This window comes from Chanodichthys erythropterus, chromosome 6, assembly GCF_024489055.1.
Source record: "Chanodichthys erythropterus isolate Z2021 chromosome 6, ASM2448905v1, whole genome shotgun sequence".
NCBI lineage: Eukaryota > Metazoa > Chordata > Actinopteri > Cypriniformes > Xenocyprididae > Chanodichthys > Chanodichthys erythropterus.
This window is the reverse complement of record NC_090226.1, coordinates 18,545,465-18,563,032: the sequence shown is the minus strand read 5'-3', so window position 1 is coordinate 18,563,032 and position 17,568 is coordinate 18,545,465. Positions and strand designations below refer to the sequence as shown.

Below are 17,568 nucleotides of genomic sequence, written 5' to 3'. Positions count from 1 at the left end.
GATACAGAGCACTTACATTCTCTACCATCCTGAGCTACTGGTAGAGTCCAGGCAAGAAATTAATGAAAAAAACAAAAACGACAAGAGATGGCCTACGCCACTACTTGTTCATGGCAGACTCGCGGTGATACGGTCATGCTGACATGAGGTTTGATGATTAAAAAAAAAAAAATACTAATTGTCATAATATGAATTGTAGATAATTTAGATGTAATATCTAAATTTCCCATCACGTGGTTGGGAATTCATGTTTTCGTTTTCCATTTCGAGGACAGCGTTTGGGCGTATGCTGGATTGCAGTTCTCAGATGTAACAGTGGGGGCAGTGTTAGACCTCCAGTGCTTCGGGACCTCAAAAACTGAGGAGCGTTTTCGGGTTCACGACTTCGAGAGGCAAATGTTGCATGCTTTATGCCAGGCTGCCATTTTATTTCAAGCAGAGCGATGAAGAACATGACGGGTAGTTCTGGTACCAACATACGACTTTAATGCTCTAATACACCCCCCCCATCTTTCAGCGTTCACATCACACGTATTTCAATTGCACTGCGGGATGGGATCATATAAAATGTCTCAAGAGCCATTCAAGTGTTGTGAAGACTTTTTACGTGGGCGAGGATTCTGCAGAACTGGTGCGCAGCATCGGGATTCGTGTACGGAAATTGAGCCTCTGGAGCATATGTGGGTGTGTGTGTTGTGTCTAAGGCTGTGAATGCAAACTTTGTAGGATACTGAATGAGAGGAAGTCTGCTCGTCTACAAAGGCCAGTGATTATATCGAGTAAAGGGAGGAAAGGAGATAAAGAACCAGGGAGGGAGGGAGGGAGGGGTGAAAGAAAGAACGCAAGAGAGAGAGGGAGTGAGGCAGAGACAAAGCCAGAGAGGCTGAGAGTGAAACATTGCGCCCCCTGGAGGTCCTCAGCAGCTACAAGTCTCTGCTGATGGCTTGGCTCTATCGTTCCGGTCCAGTTTAATTGGCTCAGGAAACTCGTTGTACAACTCCACTTCAGTTTCCTACAAAATAAAAAAGGGGTACAGTTAATTACAAAGTATACCAGGTTTGAGGTGAATGCTTAAAGGGATAGTTCACCCAAAAATTAAAATTTACTCACCCTTAAAAGGAACACTCCACTTTTTTTGAAAAGAGGCTCATTCTCCAATTCCCCTAGAGTTAAACAGTTGAGTTTTACCGTTTTCGAATCCATTCAGCCGATCACCGGGTCAAAAAAAATATGTGACTGGAGATCGGCTGAATGGATTTGAAAATGGTAAAACTCAAATGTTTAACTCTAGGGGAATTGGAAAATTAGCCTATTTTCAAAAAAAGTGGAGTGTTCCTTTAAGTTGCGAATGTTTGTAGCCAAACAGATTTACCCTCATTGACTACCATTGTATTTATTTTTCCTACTATGGTAGTAACTGGGGGCGAGATCTGTTTTCTTACCAACATTCTTCCAGATATCCTCCTTTGTGTTCAGCAGAACAAAGAAATTTATACAGGTTTGGAACAACTTGAGGGTGAGTAAATGACTGAATTTTCATTTTTGGGTGAACTATCCACTTAAGTCTTGTTCACACAAAGAACGATAACTATATTTGCGTCCAGACCAGCAGACAATAAGTTTTTGTTGATTATCAGCACACACTCAGGCATGTGATCAGCTAAAGACAAAAAAAGTAGGATTGCACTAAGCCATATCACATTCTCAACCATGCATTGTCAAAGTTCACAAAAAGTTACAGGGCAACTGGTGAGTAACACCATTTCAATGCCATAATGACATATTTAAACGTTATTTCCTGTGAAACAACTTCATTACTTAAAATAGCTTAAATGTAACACTATATATGCAAATTAGCCCCACCTCTACTCACACCAGCTCAGAGATCGACTTGGTCAACTTTACTGAGCTAAACGATGCCCAATGGTATTACTTTTTACATAGTCGGACACACAACGGTAATTAATATGATTAGCCTTTTGCTTGACTATGTTATCAAACAGCTAATAATGTGTTGCTAATGTTACACAAACCATAACATAACCACACATAAAATGCACTGTAAGCATATTCTAGTGTACATGTAAAACCTTAAGTATACCTTGGGCTTTGTCTTTTTGTTTCCACACCTAACGCAACACATATGCATATGCAACACATACACACACATACAACACACATACCTGTTTGAGTGCATTGCGTGCGATGGTCTGGAAAGCCTGCTCTACGTTGATGGCCTCCTTCGCACTGGTCTCAAAGTATGGGATGTTGTTCTTACTCTGACACCAAGCTTGTGCCCGCTTGGTTGTTACCTGAGGGTGAACGTGTGAAATAATAAAAGGAAAAAAAAAAAAATCAAAATGTGAACTTTACAGAGCTACCAAGACTGTGAATAAGGTTGTAGGTGACTGTCAATACATGATTATATTCAAAATGAGAAAATGAGTGGAGTTTGTCCATGCAAAAGTCTCCAACATGATAATAGGCAATATCTCTCAGGTCCTTTAATGTACAGGTGCTGGTCATATAATTAGAATATCATCAAAAAGTTGATTTATTTCACTAATTCCATTCAAAAAGTGAAACTTGTATATTATATTAATTCATTACACACAGACTGATATATTTCAAATGTTTATTTCTTTTAATTTTGATGATTATAACTGACAACTAAGGAAAATCCCAAATTCAGTATCTCAGAAAATTAGAATATTACTTAAGACCAATACAAAGAAAGGATTTTTAGAAATCTTGGCCAACTGAAAAGTATGAACATGAAAAGTATGAGCATGCACAGCACTCAATACTTAGTTGGGGCTCCTTTTGCCTGAACTGCTGCAGCAATGCGGCGTGGCATGGAGTCGATCAGTCTGTGGCACTGCTCAGGTGTTATGAGAGCCCAGGTTGCTCTGATGGGGGCCTTCAGCTCTTCTGCATTGTTGGGTCTGGCATATCGCATCTTCCTCTTCACAATACCCCATAGATTTTCTATGGGGTTAAGGTCAGGCGAGTTTGCTGGCCAATTAAACCAGGTACTGGTAGCTTTGGCACTGTGTGCAGGTGATAAGTCCTGTTGGAAAATGAAATCTGCATCTCCATAAAGTTGGTCAGCAGCAGGAAGTATGAAGTGCTCTAAAACTTCCTGGTATACGGCTGCGTTGACCTTGGACCTCAGAAAACATAGTGGACCAACACCAGCAGATGACATGGCACCCCAAACCATCACTGAGTGTGGAAACTTTACACTGGACCTCAAGCAACATGGATTGTGTGCCACTCCTCTCTTCCTCCAGATTCTGGGACCCCAAAGGAAATGCAAAATTTACTTTCATAAGAGAACATAGCTTTGGACCACTCAGCAGCAGTCCAGTCCTTTTTGTCTTTAGACGCTTCTGACACTGTCTGTTGTTCAAGAGTGGCTTGACACAAGGAATGCGACAGCTGAAACCCATGTCTTGCATACGTCTGTGCGTAGTGGTTCTTGAAGCACTGACTCCAGCAGCAGTCCACTCTTTGTGAATCTCCCCCACATTTTTGAACAGATTTTGTTTCACAATCCTCTCCAGGGTGTGGTTATCCCTATTGCTTGTACACTTTTTTTCCCTACCACATCTTTTCCTTCCCTTCGCCTCTCTATTAATGTGCTTGGACACAGAGCTCTGTGAACAGCCAGCCTCTTTTGCAATGACCTTTTGTGTCTTGCCCTCCCTGTGCAAGGTGTCAGTGGTCGTCTTTTGGATAACTGTCAAGTCAGCAGTCTTCCCCAAGTTTCACTTTTTGAATTGAATTAGTAAAATAAATCAACTTTTTGACAATATTTTAATTATATGACCAGCACCTGTACACTACAATTCAAAAGTTTGGGATCAGTAAGGATTGATCAGAAGTGACAGTAAAAACAATCATAAGTTAAATCATGACAACTCTCTGAATAGTTTTAACATGTTGTCGAATATGGCAACTTTAATGTATTTGGTCTTGACAGACTAGATCTGGAACGCTGCTGTTTCTGCATAAATAGACACATAAATCCTGTAGCAGATCTAGGCAAGTGGAGCTGGGGGAGGTGGAGGGTTTTCAGAGGAACTCTGATAGAGCACTGCAAGACTAGCTTACAGCAAACACTGAACCAGACTATTTAAATGTTGAGCAAGCAATCTCATTGGCTGCAGGATCAGCAGAGGCCAATCAGCTTGTGCCATGATGCAATTACTTGCAGACTGCATGTAAAGGACCCATCAGCCTGCGCCCTCTAGAATTTCATGACTGAACTAGTTATTTATTTGCTATATCATTCACTGGAAGTTCAGGGACTTCAAACTTCTCCAAGACACTTTACATGTATATGGAGAGGGTGCAGCTGGTCCTAAATTAGCTCTCTTGGCCTCTTAGAATGCGACGTGATCTTGAAATATACTCCGTACTCACTTCTATATGTACTGTACAAGGGTCAATTACATGATTATTTATTTGTACAGACCAATCAATTTATTCTAAAATACATCACAAATAAAAACTTAAGTAGTTGTCATTATCTTTTATTTACGTTATTATAGAAAACCAAAAAATTAAAAATTCTTAAGTTTTATAAATGCTTATCTAAACTCATGTGGTGTGAAAAAAAAAAAAGAAAAAAAAAAAAAGTAAAAGTATCCCTGCACCACAGCACCGACCTGCCTATTCTCCAAATCAATTTTGTTGCCCAGCACCACGAAGGGGAAGTTCTCTGGGTCGCGTGGGCTGGCCTGGATCAGAAACTCGTCCCTCCAGCTGTCCAGTGTCTTGAAGGTGTTGGGGGCAGTGACATCAAACACCAGCACACAGCAGTCAGCACCGCGGTAGAAAGCCACACCCAGAGACTGGAACCGCTCTTGACCTGCTGTATCCCATATCTGAATGAAAGAAAAGATAGAGAATATTCACACAAATACATTCAAATTCTATCAAGCTCTTATTGCGTCTCACAATAGCTACATTTCTATCCAAAGTTGCAAATTTAACTTAAGCGAAAGAAAAATTGCATAAAACAGTTGCAAAAAGGGCACTATTTCCATCCCGTGTGTTCAAGATAACAAAACCATCACTTCCTGGGAAATTGGCAAAAAAAAAAGAAAAAAAAAGTGAGTCTTTGAGGTTTGAGTCTCGGCGGGAAATGACTGAGGTGTCCTTGAGCAAGGCACTTAACCCCCAATCGCTCTCTGGCCGCCACAGCAAAAAAAGGCTGCCCACTACTCCTAATGTGTGTGCACTAAATGGATGGGTTTTTTTACTTATGGATTAAGTATGTGTAACCAATACCATACTTGGCATTCATGATTCACTTGGGGGATTTATTCGGTAAACATGTTTCCATCATAGTTTATGCACATGTATTCTTGTTGGATAAACAAAATTATCCACCTCAATTGAGCGCATTTTTAGAATTTAGAAGTGCTTTTTATGCAATATCCCAAAATTCAAATAAAATTAGGTGGATGGAAAAATGTCTAGTAAAATCTGTTACTTATTTTATGCTCCATGGAAAAAAGAAACTCAAACAGGTTTAAAATGATTTGAGGGTGAGTAAATGACAGAAATCTAATTTTTAGCTGTTTAATGTATTTTCTCTAAAGCCTGCTCTCAGTTTATAAGAGATTAAAATACAAATTATGAAACAAAAATGTAAAGCTAGCTGAAGTAATGAGATAACACTCTCTGGAATGGGGAAAAGAAGAATGCTTTAGATGCTTTCATTTTTATTTCAAAGCATCATGTGCTTTCAGTAAAAATAACCCATCACCTGCATTGTGACAAGTCGGTCATCAACCATCACTTCTTTTGTCAGGAAATCTGCTCCTATAGTAGCTTTATACTGATTACTGAACTTCTTATTCACATACTGGTTCATCAGAGATGTCTTCCCAACCCTGTTGAGACAAAAAAAAAAAAAAAAAAAAAAAAGAACATTGAAGCCAGCAATTGGCAAAGAGAAAGTAGAACTAACATTATCTGTGATTTTGTATGACTCAAAGTTCTGCGCAAAGAAACACTACATGAAAAATCTAGGCCATAATAAAATTTACATCCCCTTCATGAAACTGAAACTATTTTCTTGAGAATTTATATCCCACCCACAAGCTTTCCCATCTGGAAAGCTCATGAGACAATACAAGGAAATAAAAGATTTAATTTTTGGACATTTTGTTTTTAAGTGGTTGACATGACACAACATTTATGTGTGTCACGAACATACGTTTATATTGTCAAACGGTGCACTGGTAGGGTGTCATAGCATTCTTTGCACTTTTTTATCCAGGATTTTCAGCCGAACATCTAAATGCTCATGTGGCATGACTCTGGGACACGGTTTATTTTGCATTCAATGGCAATTGGTCACACTTCTGCTTTAAAGCTTATTGGCGCAGTTTTAATAATCTTACAATGAACTAGTTAAATTTTAAAATGATAATTAAAAAAAAAAACAAAAAAAAAAAACTCATGTGTCCTTAGAGACTTGTTGCCTGGAAAATCCAGCCTCACCACTGTACCAGCGGATGAGTCTGGTCGGCCATTGAATCAATTCGATTTCTAGGGCGGAGCAAATCCGATCAAACAGGAAGCGGAGTAAACCAACCAGAGAAGGACGGATATGACGTTAGCAAAGCGACAAGAGAGTCAACAGCGAAAAGTAAATAATTAATGTGTTTTTGTTCATTTAAAACTGAATTCACGGCTGAATAGAATAAACTCTCGGGTGTCCCGTGCGCAGTCTTTGTTGATATTGAAGGGACTTTCGCCGCACTAGACTGACGCTGTTGAGTCACTGAAATAAACGAATCTGATCGCACGGTACGGTTTGGAGTTACGGTACTGGACGCGAGACAGATGGCGGACTGACCAGACTGATATATCTTGTAGAAGATCATTCTGGACATACAGTAAAAAAATGTGGGGTCAATGAGATTATAATTGCTTTCAGATTTTTTTTTTTCCTTAAATTACACATTCATCAAGGAGAAAAGTAACAGTAAAGACATTGGGCCTGTTTAAACCTGGTCACTTCATAGCTGTCAAATCGTGAAAAGACCAGGTATAAATGCCCTCCAGAACGCATTCACGGTGGGTAAGTGACGTAACCGGAGTAGCGGCTAAACGCTGTTAACACTGTCAACACTGACTGAGCCTAATCTGAGTGAAACGGCTTATTGAACAAAAAACTAAAAAAGTAGAGCAGGACTTGATTTTGTCAATCGGAATTGATTGGATGATTGTGGTTTGCTATTGCTGTGATGTCATGTGAGTGACAGGTTGTCCCGCCCTCACGCTAGTAAACATTATCAGAGAAGAGGTGTTGCTACAAAAGGGAGGGGAAGTTATTTTGATGAAAGATTATGACAGCACATTAATTTAAAAAAATAAATAAATAATGATGTACACGGATAAATCATTTATATTTAATACTACAATATTCTATAAAAATAAAAATGCCTATTTTGATGTTATGTCAACTTTAGTCTTAGAGGTGCCATAGAATTGAAAATTAAATTTACCGTGGCATAGTTGAATAACAAGAGTTCAGTACATGGAAAAGACATACAGTGAGTCTCAAACACGGTTGTTTCCTCCTTCTTATATAAATCTCATGTTTAAAAGACCTCAGAAGAACAGGCGAATCTCAACATAACACCAACTGTTACGTAACAGTCGGGATCATTAATATGTACGCCCCCAATATTTGCATATGCCAGCTCATGTTCAAGGCATTAGAGACGCCAGTATTAACGTCTGGATGTGCACAGCTGAATCATCAGGTAAGCAAGCAAGAACAATAGAGAAAAATGGCAGATGGAGCAATAATAACTGACATGATCCATGATAACATGATATTTTTAGTGATATTTGTAAACTGTCTTTATAAATGTTTTGTTAGCATGTTGCTAATGTACTGTTAAATGTGGTTAAAGTTACCATCATTTATTACTGTATTCACGGAGACAAGAGTGTCGTTATTTTCATTTTTTAAACACTTGCAGTCTGTATAATTCATAAACACAACTTCATTCTTTATAAATCTCTCCATCAGTGTGTAATGTTAGCTTTAGCCCATTAGCCACGGAGCACAGCCTCAAACTCATTCAGAATCAAATGTAAACATCCAAATAAATACTATACTTACATAATCGGTTATGCTGCATGCTGCACTTTGTAAAGATCCATTTTGAGGGTTATATTAGCTGTGTGAACTTTGTTTATGCAACGTATTAGAGTTGTGAGATTGGGGGCGGGGAGCGCAGGGATTTCAAGGGGAAGCATGCTGAATCAGTGCATATTTAATGATGCCCCAAAATAGGCAGCTAAAAAAAAATTATATATATATATATATATATATATTAAAAAAAAAAAATCTATGGGGTATTTTGAGCTGAAACTTCACAGACACATTCAGGGGACGCCTTAGACTTATATTACATCTTGTGAAAAAGCGTTCTATGGCACCTTTAATGAAATTGGCAGAAGCTCTGACTTTGTTGAATGTGGAAACTCACCCGGAGTCTCCAAGGATGATCACCTTCAGAAGAACTTTCTTCCTTGATGTCATAGTGTCACAGCTGGGGAAGAGAAAGCACAAAGCATGAAGCAAAAATTTCAACAGCACGGCTCATATGAATAAAAAGGGAAGTGAAAGCAAAAACTGTTTGCACTCAAATAGGCCAATTTTCAAGGATGTGGAGACAGCAGAAGTGTTGTACAGTAGTATGTAGCAAGCTACAACTACTACATGCTAGAACCACAATCACCCATTTGATTGAACTTATACACTATAAAGGGACGATAAAAGCCTTTTTTGTTTCAATGACAAAACCCATGATTCTGCTTGCACTCTCAAATTGGTCATGTGCACTCTAACTACCAAAGTCACGAGAAACTTACTCTCAGAGATGACTTCTACCATTGACTGCCTACTATTGAACACACAGACTTCCCTTTTTAAGAGGGGGGCTTGAACATGTCATTCACTAAATGCTTTTCCATCTTTCAATCAAAGGTCCATCTGCTGAGGTACTGCTGTTTATCCAGACCATGAGCACACAGGGCATGGATCAATGCTAAACACTTCAAGAAGTAAATCAAACTGACAGAATAAATCGGAAACAGTGCGTCCTGCAACAGCAACAACTACCACCAAAAACCTAGCTGGCATTAAAGGGATAGTTCACCCAAAAATGAAAATTTGATGTTTATCTGCTTACCCCCAGTGCATCCAAGATGTAGGTGACATTTTTTCTTCAGTCGATCACAAATTATGATTTTTAACTGCAACCGCTGCCCTCTGTCATTCAAATAATTGCAGTAGATGGGAAGTTCATCTACAAGAGTGAATAAACCTTGCTTAGACAAATCCAAATGAAACCCTGCGGATCGTGACGACACATTAATGTCCTAAGACACGAAACGATTGGTTTGTGAGAGAAACCGAACAGTATTTATATAATTCTTTACCTCTAATACACCACTATGTCCAACTCCGTTCAGCTTCCGGCTAGTGAGGTCAGATCGCGCTCTGACAATGGAAGTGATGTCTCGCGCTCATTGAAGTATATGGGCGAGACATCACTTCCGTCACCAGAACGCGTTTTTTGACCTCACTAGCAGGAAGCTGAACGGAGTTGGACATAGTGGTGTATTAGAGGTAAAAAATGATATAAATACTGTTCGGTTTCTCTCACAAACCAATCGTTTCGTGTCTTAGGACATCAATGTGTCGTCACGAGCCGCAGGGTTTCATTTGGATTTGTCTAAGCAAGGTTTATTCACTCTTATAGATGAACTTCCCATCTACTGCAATTATTTGAATGACAGAGGGCAGCGGTTGCAGTTAAAAATCATCATTTGTGATCGACTGAAGAAAAAATGTCACCTACATCTTGGATGCACTGGGGGTAAGCTGATAAACATCGAATTTTCATTTTTGGGTGAACTATCCCTTTAACAAGGGGTCCTATGCCACATGGTATTAAAAATATGCCAAAACACAACACTGGGCAGAGCATGGGGCGATCATAAATTATGGAAACTATAAGATCACACCTTTATTAGTCATTAATTATTTCTGTGTTATGGGTGATAACCAATAAATGGATAATATCAAAATTCAATACTAATTTGTCTAAATAAATTAAAAATACTAAAAAGACTAAAATCAATTATTTTACATACTACTAGTGAATTAAGGCATTACAACACTATAATGTACAGTATGAAAAATTTATATTTCATTTTCAGATTTGCTAAAGATTAGACTTTACAGGTCATTTTAATGATTAAATGATTTGAGTTTTAAAAGAATGATTCAAGGGAGTGTTAGATTATGCCAAAGGTAATAAAAACAAAAATAAGCAAAAATAAACAAAATAAGAATGCACAATTAAATATGTGACCACAAAACCAGTTATAAGGGTCAATTTAATGAAATTGAGATTTATACATCATCTGAAAGCTGAATAAAAGAAACTTACCATTGATGTATGGTTTTTTGGATAGGACAATATTTGGCTGAGATACAACTATTTGAAAATATGGAATCTGGAATGCAAAAAAAAAAAAAAGGAATTTTTTTTTTCTTCATGATTGAGAAAATCGCCTTTAAAGTTGTCCAAATGAAGTCCTTAGCAATGCATATCCACTCACAAAAACAGTAGGAAATTTACAAAATATCTTCATGGGATATGATCTTTACTTAAAGGTGCTAAAGAGGATGTTTTGTTTTATACATTTTTGCAATATTACTTGAAACTGTCTTTACTAACTGATAAAAGACTATTTATTAGGTGCACTGAAAGGAATAATATTAATATACATCATCTGTGCACGAGGTAGGGCCTTAAAAACATCAGCCAATCGTTTACGCGATCATCGTGTAAACAATTGCCCCGCTGGCTTGTCAATCACTGCCATGACGTTCCTTGTGAGAGACGAGCGCAGTTGCGCGCTCCAGTTACTTTCCACACTCCACAGGTGCCGCATGCAATGTTTTTGTCAGGAGACAGGAGTAACAACTGCAGATTATGAGTTACCTGTGGTGAGTCCGACATAATGAATCCACTAACACGACACAGCGAATGCCGGTGGTAAACACTCGTGTTCCAATATGAGTGTTTATGAGTTTTGGGAGGCGTTCCTTCGAAGGAGGGGGGTTGTTCTTACGTATGCGCTCATTTCAAAAACTCAGTAACAGTATTTGGTTTCTCAGTCGACGAAAAGATCCTCTTTAGCACCTGTAATATCATAATGATTTTTGGCATAAAAGAAAAAAGGATCATTTTGATCCATACAATGTATTGTTGGCTATTGCTACAAATATACCTGTGTGACTTATGACTGGTTTTGTGGTCCAGAATAACATTTCAATATTGGCTGATATAAAAATAAATAAATAAAAAACAATCTCCAATATCAAACCATATTATACCAATATATATGTGTATACGTAATGGTAACATCAGAAATATGACATTAAAATGGCAAGAATTCTAGACTGTCACTGCTAAAAGACTAATATTATACAAGGGTTGGGTGTATTATTGACATAATATGATATCATAATTTAAATCATGGCATAGTTGATCAAGTTGGAGGTTTCTTTTCAGCAATTATCTCAAAAATGTGAAGAATCATATCAGCTTCAAAAACAGAGGGTGAGCATATCAAGACCACCTCTTATTCAATCATTGTGTCTTTACCTGAACTTTGAAGGTCACAAAAGTAACAAAGATATACATTTCATACAAATATACCACTATTACAATACTACTATAGTATGATCATACTGAACTACTAAAAGGAAAAAAAGTTCATTTGACTTTTCTGATCTAAATCAGTCTCCATATGCAAAAGCATACAAAATGTAAAACTGGCGACAGAACCCGGATGCAAATGGAAAAATATCTCTGGAAAATCAGCTTACAAGTAAACAATAATATATTATGTCCAGACAATGAAAACCCGCCCATCCTACCGCTTTACTGAAGGGATACAGTGTGCAGTTTAAAAATAAGCTTTAACATTAAACGCTTTGTAAACCCCCTAACATGGTGTGATGGGTTCAAGTGGTTTTAAATCAGGCCATTTAAAACTTAGAGACCCATTAGAACCTATTATCTGCACATTTTCATATTACATAACAGCATACTCCAACAACTGGGATAAAATTAGGCAGATAAAATCAAATGTGGAATGGATTATGTAATTAGTTCTTCATTTAGTAGTGAAAAACAGCATCCAAATGTAGGGTTGGTCACAAAGGTCTAATATAGACTTTGAAAAACAACTTTTCAGCATATCTTGTTGAATCAAGGCTTCCCATGTCATATACATTGATTTATATTCCTTGGTAGAGAAGGATCAACTTGATCTGACTGGAAAATGTAACCATGTTACGAGGTTGTGATTCATATGAATTTGTAGAATGTAAATTATACAAAAACATATGATAGAAAAATACAAGTATGAAGGTCCACCCCTAAACATACCCATCATTGGGGCGTAAGCAGATCGTACAAAGATGTATGAATGACATTGTACAAATAAGCCACCATATACTTGCCATAAGATTGTGTTGGAAATGAATGATTCATTTTTCATAGTATTTATCAAATTCAAACCTTGCAAAATGCTTCTTTCTACACCAAAATTAGCATGAATATCTGAAGCCACCATATTACTTATTATGCACCCAAAGAGCTCCCGATTCTACATGAAAGCTTAGCTTAAGTTCATTGACAATATCTTCAGGCTCCTAATAAGCAAAGCATCATGAAATGACCCTCAGGAACTAAACAAATGCTTGATTGTTTTTTAAAATGGTTTGTTTTAAATTAGAGTTACTAAAAAATACCAAAGCCAGCAGAGCTTTAAACAATGAATGAATGTGGTACTGAACTAGAAGAATCAGAATATACCAAATTTTATGACAAAAACCCTCACAACACTTCAGTAGGATCCACAAGTGGACTGAAGAGCTCCTCTATACAAACATCATAACTTAAAGTCACCAACCTGGAACACTTAGGGTCTCTTAAAATTCACTGTAGTATATCACATTGTTTCAACAGGTATTACAGGAGAGAAGCAATCACCAATACGTACATGAAAAGATAGGAAAACCCCTGAAAATAACCAGGATATTGTAAAATTGCTGACATCTTTCCTCTGATTGTCCCATGTTGCATCAATCAATACAAGAAGAAAATACCAAAATGTGTTTCAAAAAGCCGATCTCAATTTCAGATGCTAGCAGATGAGCCCGAATTGGAGCAGAGTTGAAGTAATTTCACATGTACCCTGGCCAACCCATATGACACATCCTCCATCAACAGCACAAGCACATATAGAAGCTTCTTTATGTTCCATTTTCTTGACAGTACAGCTCTGTCAAAACCTAACAAGCTGCCTACATACCTAGATTGCAATTTGGAGCATCAAAGGCATGTGCAGGCTTTTTTTAACAAGGGACACGCCTTTGATTCCCAAAATGAATTCTAGCTTACAGAAAGTTGTTCTGCCTACTATTTAAAAAAACGTACATGATAGATTGCATTATGCAACAAGAAATGTTTCAAATAATACTATGCTACATAGTTGACACAAGACTTTATCACACTGCATGTTCAATTCAATTCCCAAAAATTCGGTCATGATTTACTCACCCTCAAGTTGTTCCAAACCTGTATACATTTCTTTGTTCTTCTGAACACAAAGGAAGATATTTGGAAGAATGTTTGTAAACTTCCTCTCTCAAGATCCATAAAAGGTACTAAAAACATATTTAAATCGGTTCATGTGAGTACAGTGGTTCAATATTAATATTATAAAGCGACGAGAATATTTTTGGAGTGCCAAAAAAACTAAATAACTTATTTAGTGATGGCCGATTTCAAAACACTGCTTCAGGAAGCTTTGGAGCACAAATGAATCAGTGTATCGAATCTGCTGTTCGGAGCGCCAAAGTCACGTGATTTCAGCCATTGGCAATGTGACACGTGATCCAAATCATGATTCGATAAACTGCTTCAGGAAAATTCGGAGCACGAATGAATCAGTGTTTTGAAATTGGCCATCACTAAGTAAGTCGTTATTTAGTTTTTTTTGACGCACCAAAAATATTCTCGTCGCTTTATAATATTAATATTGAACCACTGTACTCACATGAACTGATTTAAATATGTTTTTAATACCTTTATGGATCTTGAGAGAGGAAATGTCATTGCTCCCTATGGAGGCCTCACGGAGCCATCTGATTTCAACTAAAATATCTTAATTTGTGTTCCGAAGATTAACGAAGGTTTTACGGGTGTGGAACGGCATGAGGGTGAGTAATTAATGACAGAATTTTCATTTTTGGGTGAACTAACCCTTTAAGCATGCAGTGCCATCTGCTGTTAAAAACTAAGTTTAGAATCGTTTCAAGAGAGAATCGCGACAGATTCTGAAAATCTCAGAATCAATCCAAAATCATTTCTCGATTCGCAATTCAATGATTTATTGTTCCAGTCCTACAGCGCATCAGTCACGCTTGTCAGAAAAAATAGTGAGAACACATACAAACACAGTTTTACTGAATCATACGTCATCAATAGCAGTTCACTTCCGTAATTTAATACGACTGAATTCTTATCAGTACCGGAGATCACATGAACCGTACCCCTATGCGGACTAGGGTACGGTCATAGACAGTAAAAGAAATGGACACAGCGACCACATTGGAACTCAATTGAGTCAAGTGAAGCCCATTTTTAGCGATTTTAGCACTTCCGTTTCTGACGCGCAGACTCACACTAAGCTTGATGACGTCCGCAAACTGTCTGACAGATGTAAATCTTCTAGTAGCTGTGCATGCAAACTGCCATCGTTAATCTTGCAGAGACGGCAAGCTTGAGCGGGGAGTTCTTTGGCGTGAGTGAGCAGGAGTAAGTATTCTGATTAATTATTTTGTATAGTATTTTAAAATGTAACGCCAGTACGCCATATTAAGATAATCTCCCCGATTGCCTGCGAGCTTCTCCTCCTGTCTGTACGGTAATTTCTCTACTGTGCGACAGAGAGTCGAGTGGTTATGACGCAATCGTTAGCCTATTTTTACAAAAACTGTTTCTACGGGGCCATAATGTAACATAGAAGGTAATGGTGCCCTTTATACATTGTCGTGTATCTTTGGAAATAAATAATGGACAAATGGAGACTTCAACTTCCGGTCGACTTCCGTGGGCACTGGGTACGGTTCGCAGATGCGCACCCGAGTTCAGAAAACAGCGTTCACACATCATTCAATCAAACCAAAAGTGCTAGTGTGAGAGCGCCATAAAATGGATATTTTGTCTTTTAATCCAATTTTGTGTAAAATGTCTTTTGACATCCATCACAAACCAAAAAGCATGGTCAATTTCATGGGCAAAAAAAATTATGTAATCGATGTATGAAGAACAGCTTACACAGAAGTCACTTTACAATCAAGCTAATTTCTGTTGGCCAACCCATTGTGAAATCTGCATGGAGAAATGTTTTTGGTCAAAATTTCTGGTTGCGCAAATTAAAATAATTTGATTTTTTGAGGATGAAATCCATTCATTTCAATAGGAATTAAGTGATTGGAAATTTCACGTGTGGGCAAGATTTTCCCAAGCAGGTAATGCAAATTTCTTGCGGTGAACAACAAAAAGCTGCTTGGTTTTAAAAGTGACTTCTGTGTGAGCTGTGCTTCATACATTAAAACACTTGACTATAGACAATGGACCTTTTATCGCAGAAATTTTGCTGTGACCCCATTTTTAAAGTGCCACCAGACTTGTATGCCCTCATGGGACAGCAAAGTGTCCACTGGTTCCATGCTTTATAATAGCATCAACCGAGAACGGTTCACCTACTGCTAACTTTGTCATACTACACATTAAATGCAGAGATTTCTGCATACTATATTGTAAGGAATTGCACATATTCAGATGTAGGGAGAGTTGTATATTGCACATTTTTCCAAAAATAATAAGCCACTGGTGTATTACGCTATATTTAATGAAAATATGTGCCTACTGTGCACACTATGTAGTTCAGATGTAGTATGCAATTCCAAATAGAAGCTGTCACGAAGGCAGCTCGCTAGACTTTAAAAGACAGCTCATGAGTGCAAACAGTTTTACGACTCCATATTTAATCTGGAACCCATGACACTCGGTAAAGTCGGATCACATGGTAGAGCACTTTCCTTTAGCATGCATAAGAATAGCAGAATGCCATCAATTTCAACAGCACATCGCAACAAATATTCAAATACATACGCGTCTCTTATAAGTTTACAATACTTCCTGAACAATAAAAGGCACTCGGGCTATAGTGTAATGGAGGCTTTAGCCTTATAGTAAATGGGTCTTTATTTAAAATGGCTCGTTTCGCAATACTCCACAGCTGTTTCAGTGTGCTGTAAACAAACATACAAGCAGAAAGTGAATGTGTTGGTTGAGCAATCAGATGATTTCATATGAAAGCAAGACAGCGTTTCATATGAAATCAAGACAGCGCTGTAAATACCATATATAATTGATTGTTATTATGTTAGTGAGATTTAATAAAAATCTCTTCTTATGTATATTCATTCATTTTTAAAATAGGCGTTTTAAAATATATAAAATGTAAAACGACACAATCCAGCGCGACTGTCAGGCCTGTCAGGGTAACTAGAAACACCTGATCATTCAAGGGCCTGAATAGAGATCAACACCATAGAGTGTAACTAAATGACTGATTTTAAGCAGAAAGGAAGCGCATACACAGAATAAAACATATACAGAAGGTGACTGAGTTATCTCAGTGTCCTTTAACAGCATAACAAATGAGCTCGTTTGCTAACGTCAGTTAGCTTATATGTCAGTTACACCATCTCTCTCTCGACAAATCCACGACCAGTCTGTCTGGTTTTAACATGTACAAGCATATATCTTGATTTTATGACTCACCTGGTTTATAAAACAGGAGTTCTAGCGAATGTCCGTCTGTATTTGCGCTGTGGTGTAGCCTGTGAGCTAAGTCGCTACCGTGTCCTTACACAAGCCTGATGTTTATGAGAAAAACAAACAATAACTCCAGCCTCTGTCTCCAGCGGAAGACTGGATCGCTTAGGCTAGTGTATGAGTGAAGTAATCCTGAATTGGGGATACCGATACGGGTGCTGTTACTGTTATTGCCCCACTGTTACCTGACGGGTCTTTTTCTGTTTCGGGATCTGCTTTAACTTCCTCCAAAACAACCCTGTGATAGCCAGCGATGTCATCACGCAGGTGACGTCATCGCGCAGACCACACAAGACACGCCCTAAAAGCGGACTGGATTGTTGCACTTTTTACACCTGTGCAAGTTTATCAGGGATTTTTTTCTGTATTTTTATTGACTATAAAATTATTGAATGCCAAACATGGAAGCCCTTTTCCACCACATAATTAAAGTATAAAGACATTAAAAGTCTATTATTATTTTATTTACCAAATCATGACTTTCTTTTTCTTATGTAGTGAAATGGGTTTCCATAATAATGTGAAAGGTAAC

The 17,568-nt window shown here is 37.9% G+C and overlaps 1 protein-coding gene across 1 annotated transcript; it reads right to left on the bottom strand.

Annotated features, from left to right (window-relative positions):
- Nucleotides 1–46: 46 nt before the first annotated feature.
- rab7a (RAB7a, member RAS oncogene family) lies at nucleotides 47–17,286 on the bottom strand. Its single transcript, XM_067388342.1, has 6 exons — nucleotides 16,983–17,286; nucleotides 8,526–8,588; nucleotides 5,780–5,906; nucleotides 4,674–4,892; nucleotides 2,184–2,312; nucleotides 47–1,012 (listed from the first exon to the last, which is right to left on the bottom strand). The coding sequence occupies exons 2-6, from the start codon at nucleotides 8,576–8,578 to the stop codon at nucleotides 917–919; spliced, it is 624 nt and encodes a 207-aa protein (XP_067244443.1). The 5' UTR covers nucleotides 8,579–8,588; nucleotides 16,983–17,286; the 3' UTR covers nucleotides 47–916.
- Nucleotides 17,287–17,568: the final 282 nt, after the last annotated feature.

What these genes read in the sequence shown, in the direction of transcription:
- rab7a (XM_067388342.1), bottom strand. Translation starts at nt 8,578, where the DNA reads ATGACATCAAGGAAGAAAGTTCTTCTGAAGGTGATCATCCTTGGAGAC. An exon ending in ACCGACTTGTCACAATGCAG is followed by an intron (nt 4,893 to 5,779) that starts GTGATGGGTTAT and finishes TCTTTCATTCAG; the next exon opens with ATATGGGATACAGCAGGTCA. An exon ending in CACGCAATGCACTCAAACAG is followed by an intron (nt 1,013 to 2,183) that starts GTATGTGTGTTG and finishes TTTATTTTGTAG; the next exon opens with GAAACTGAAGTGGAGTTGTA.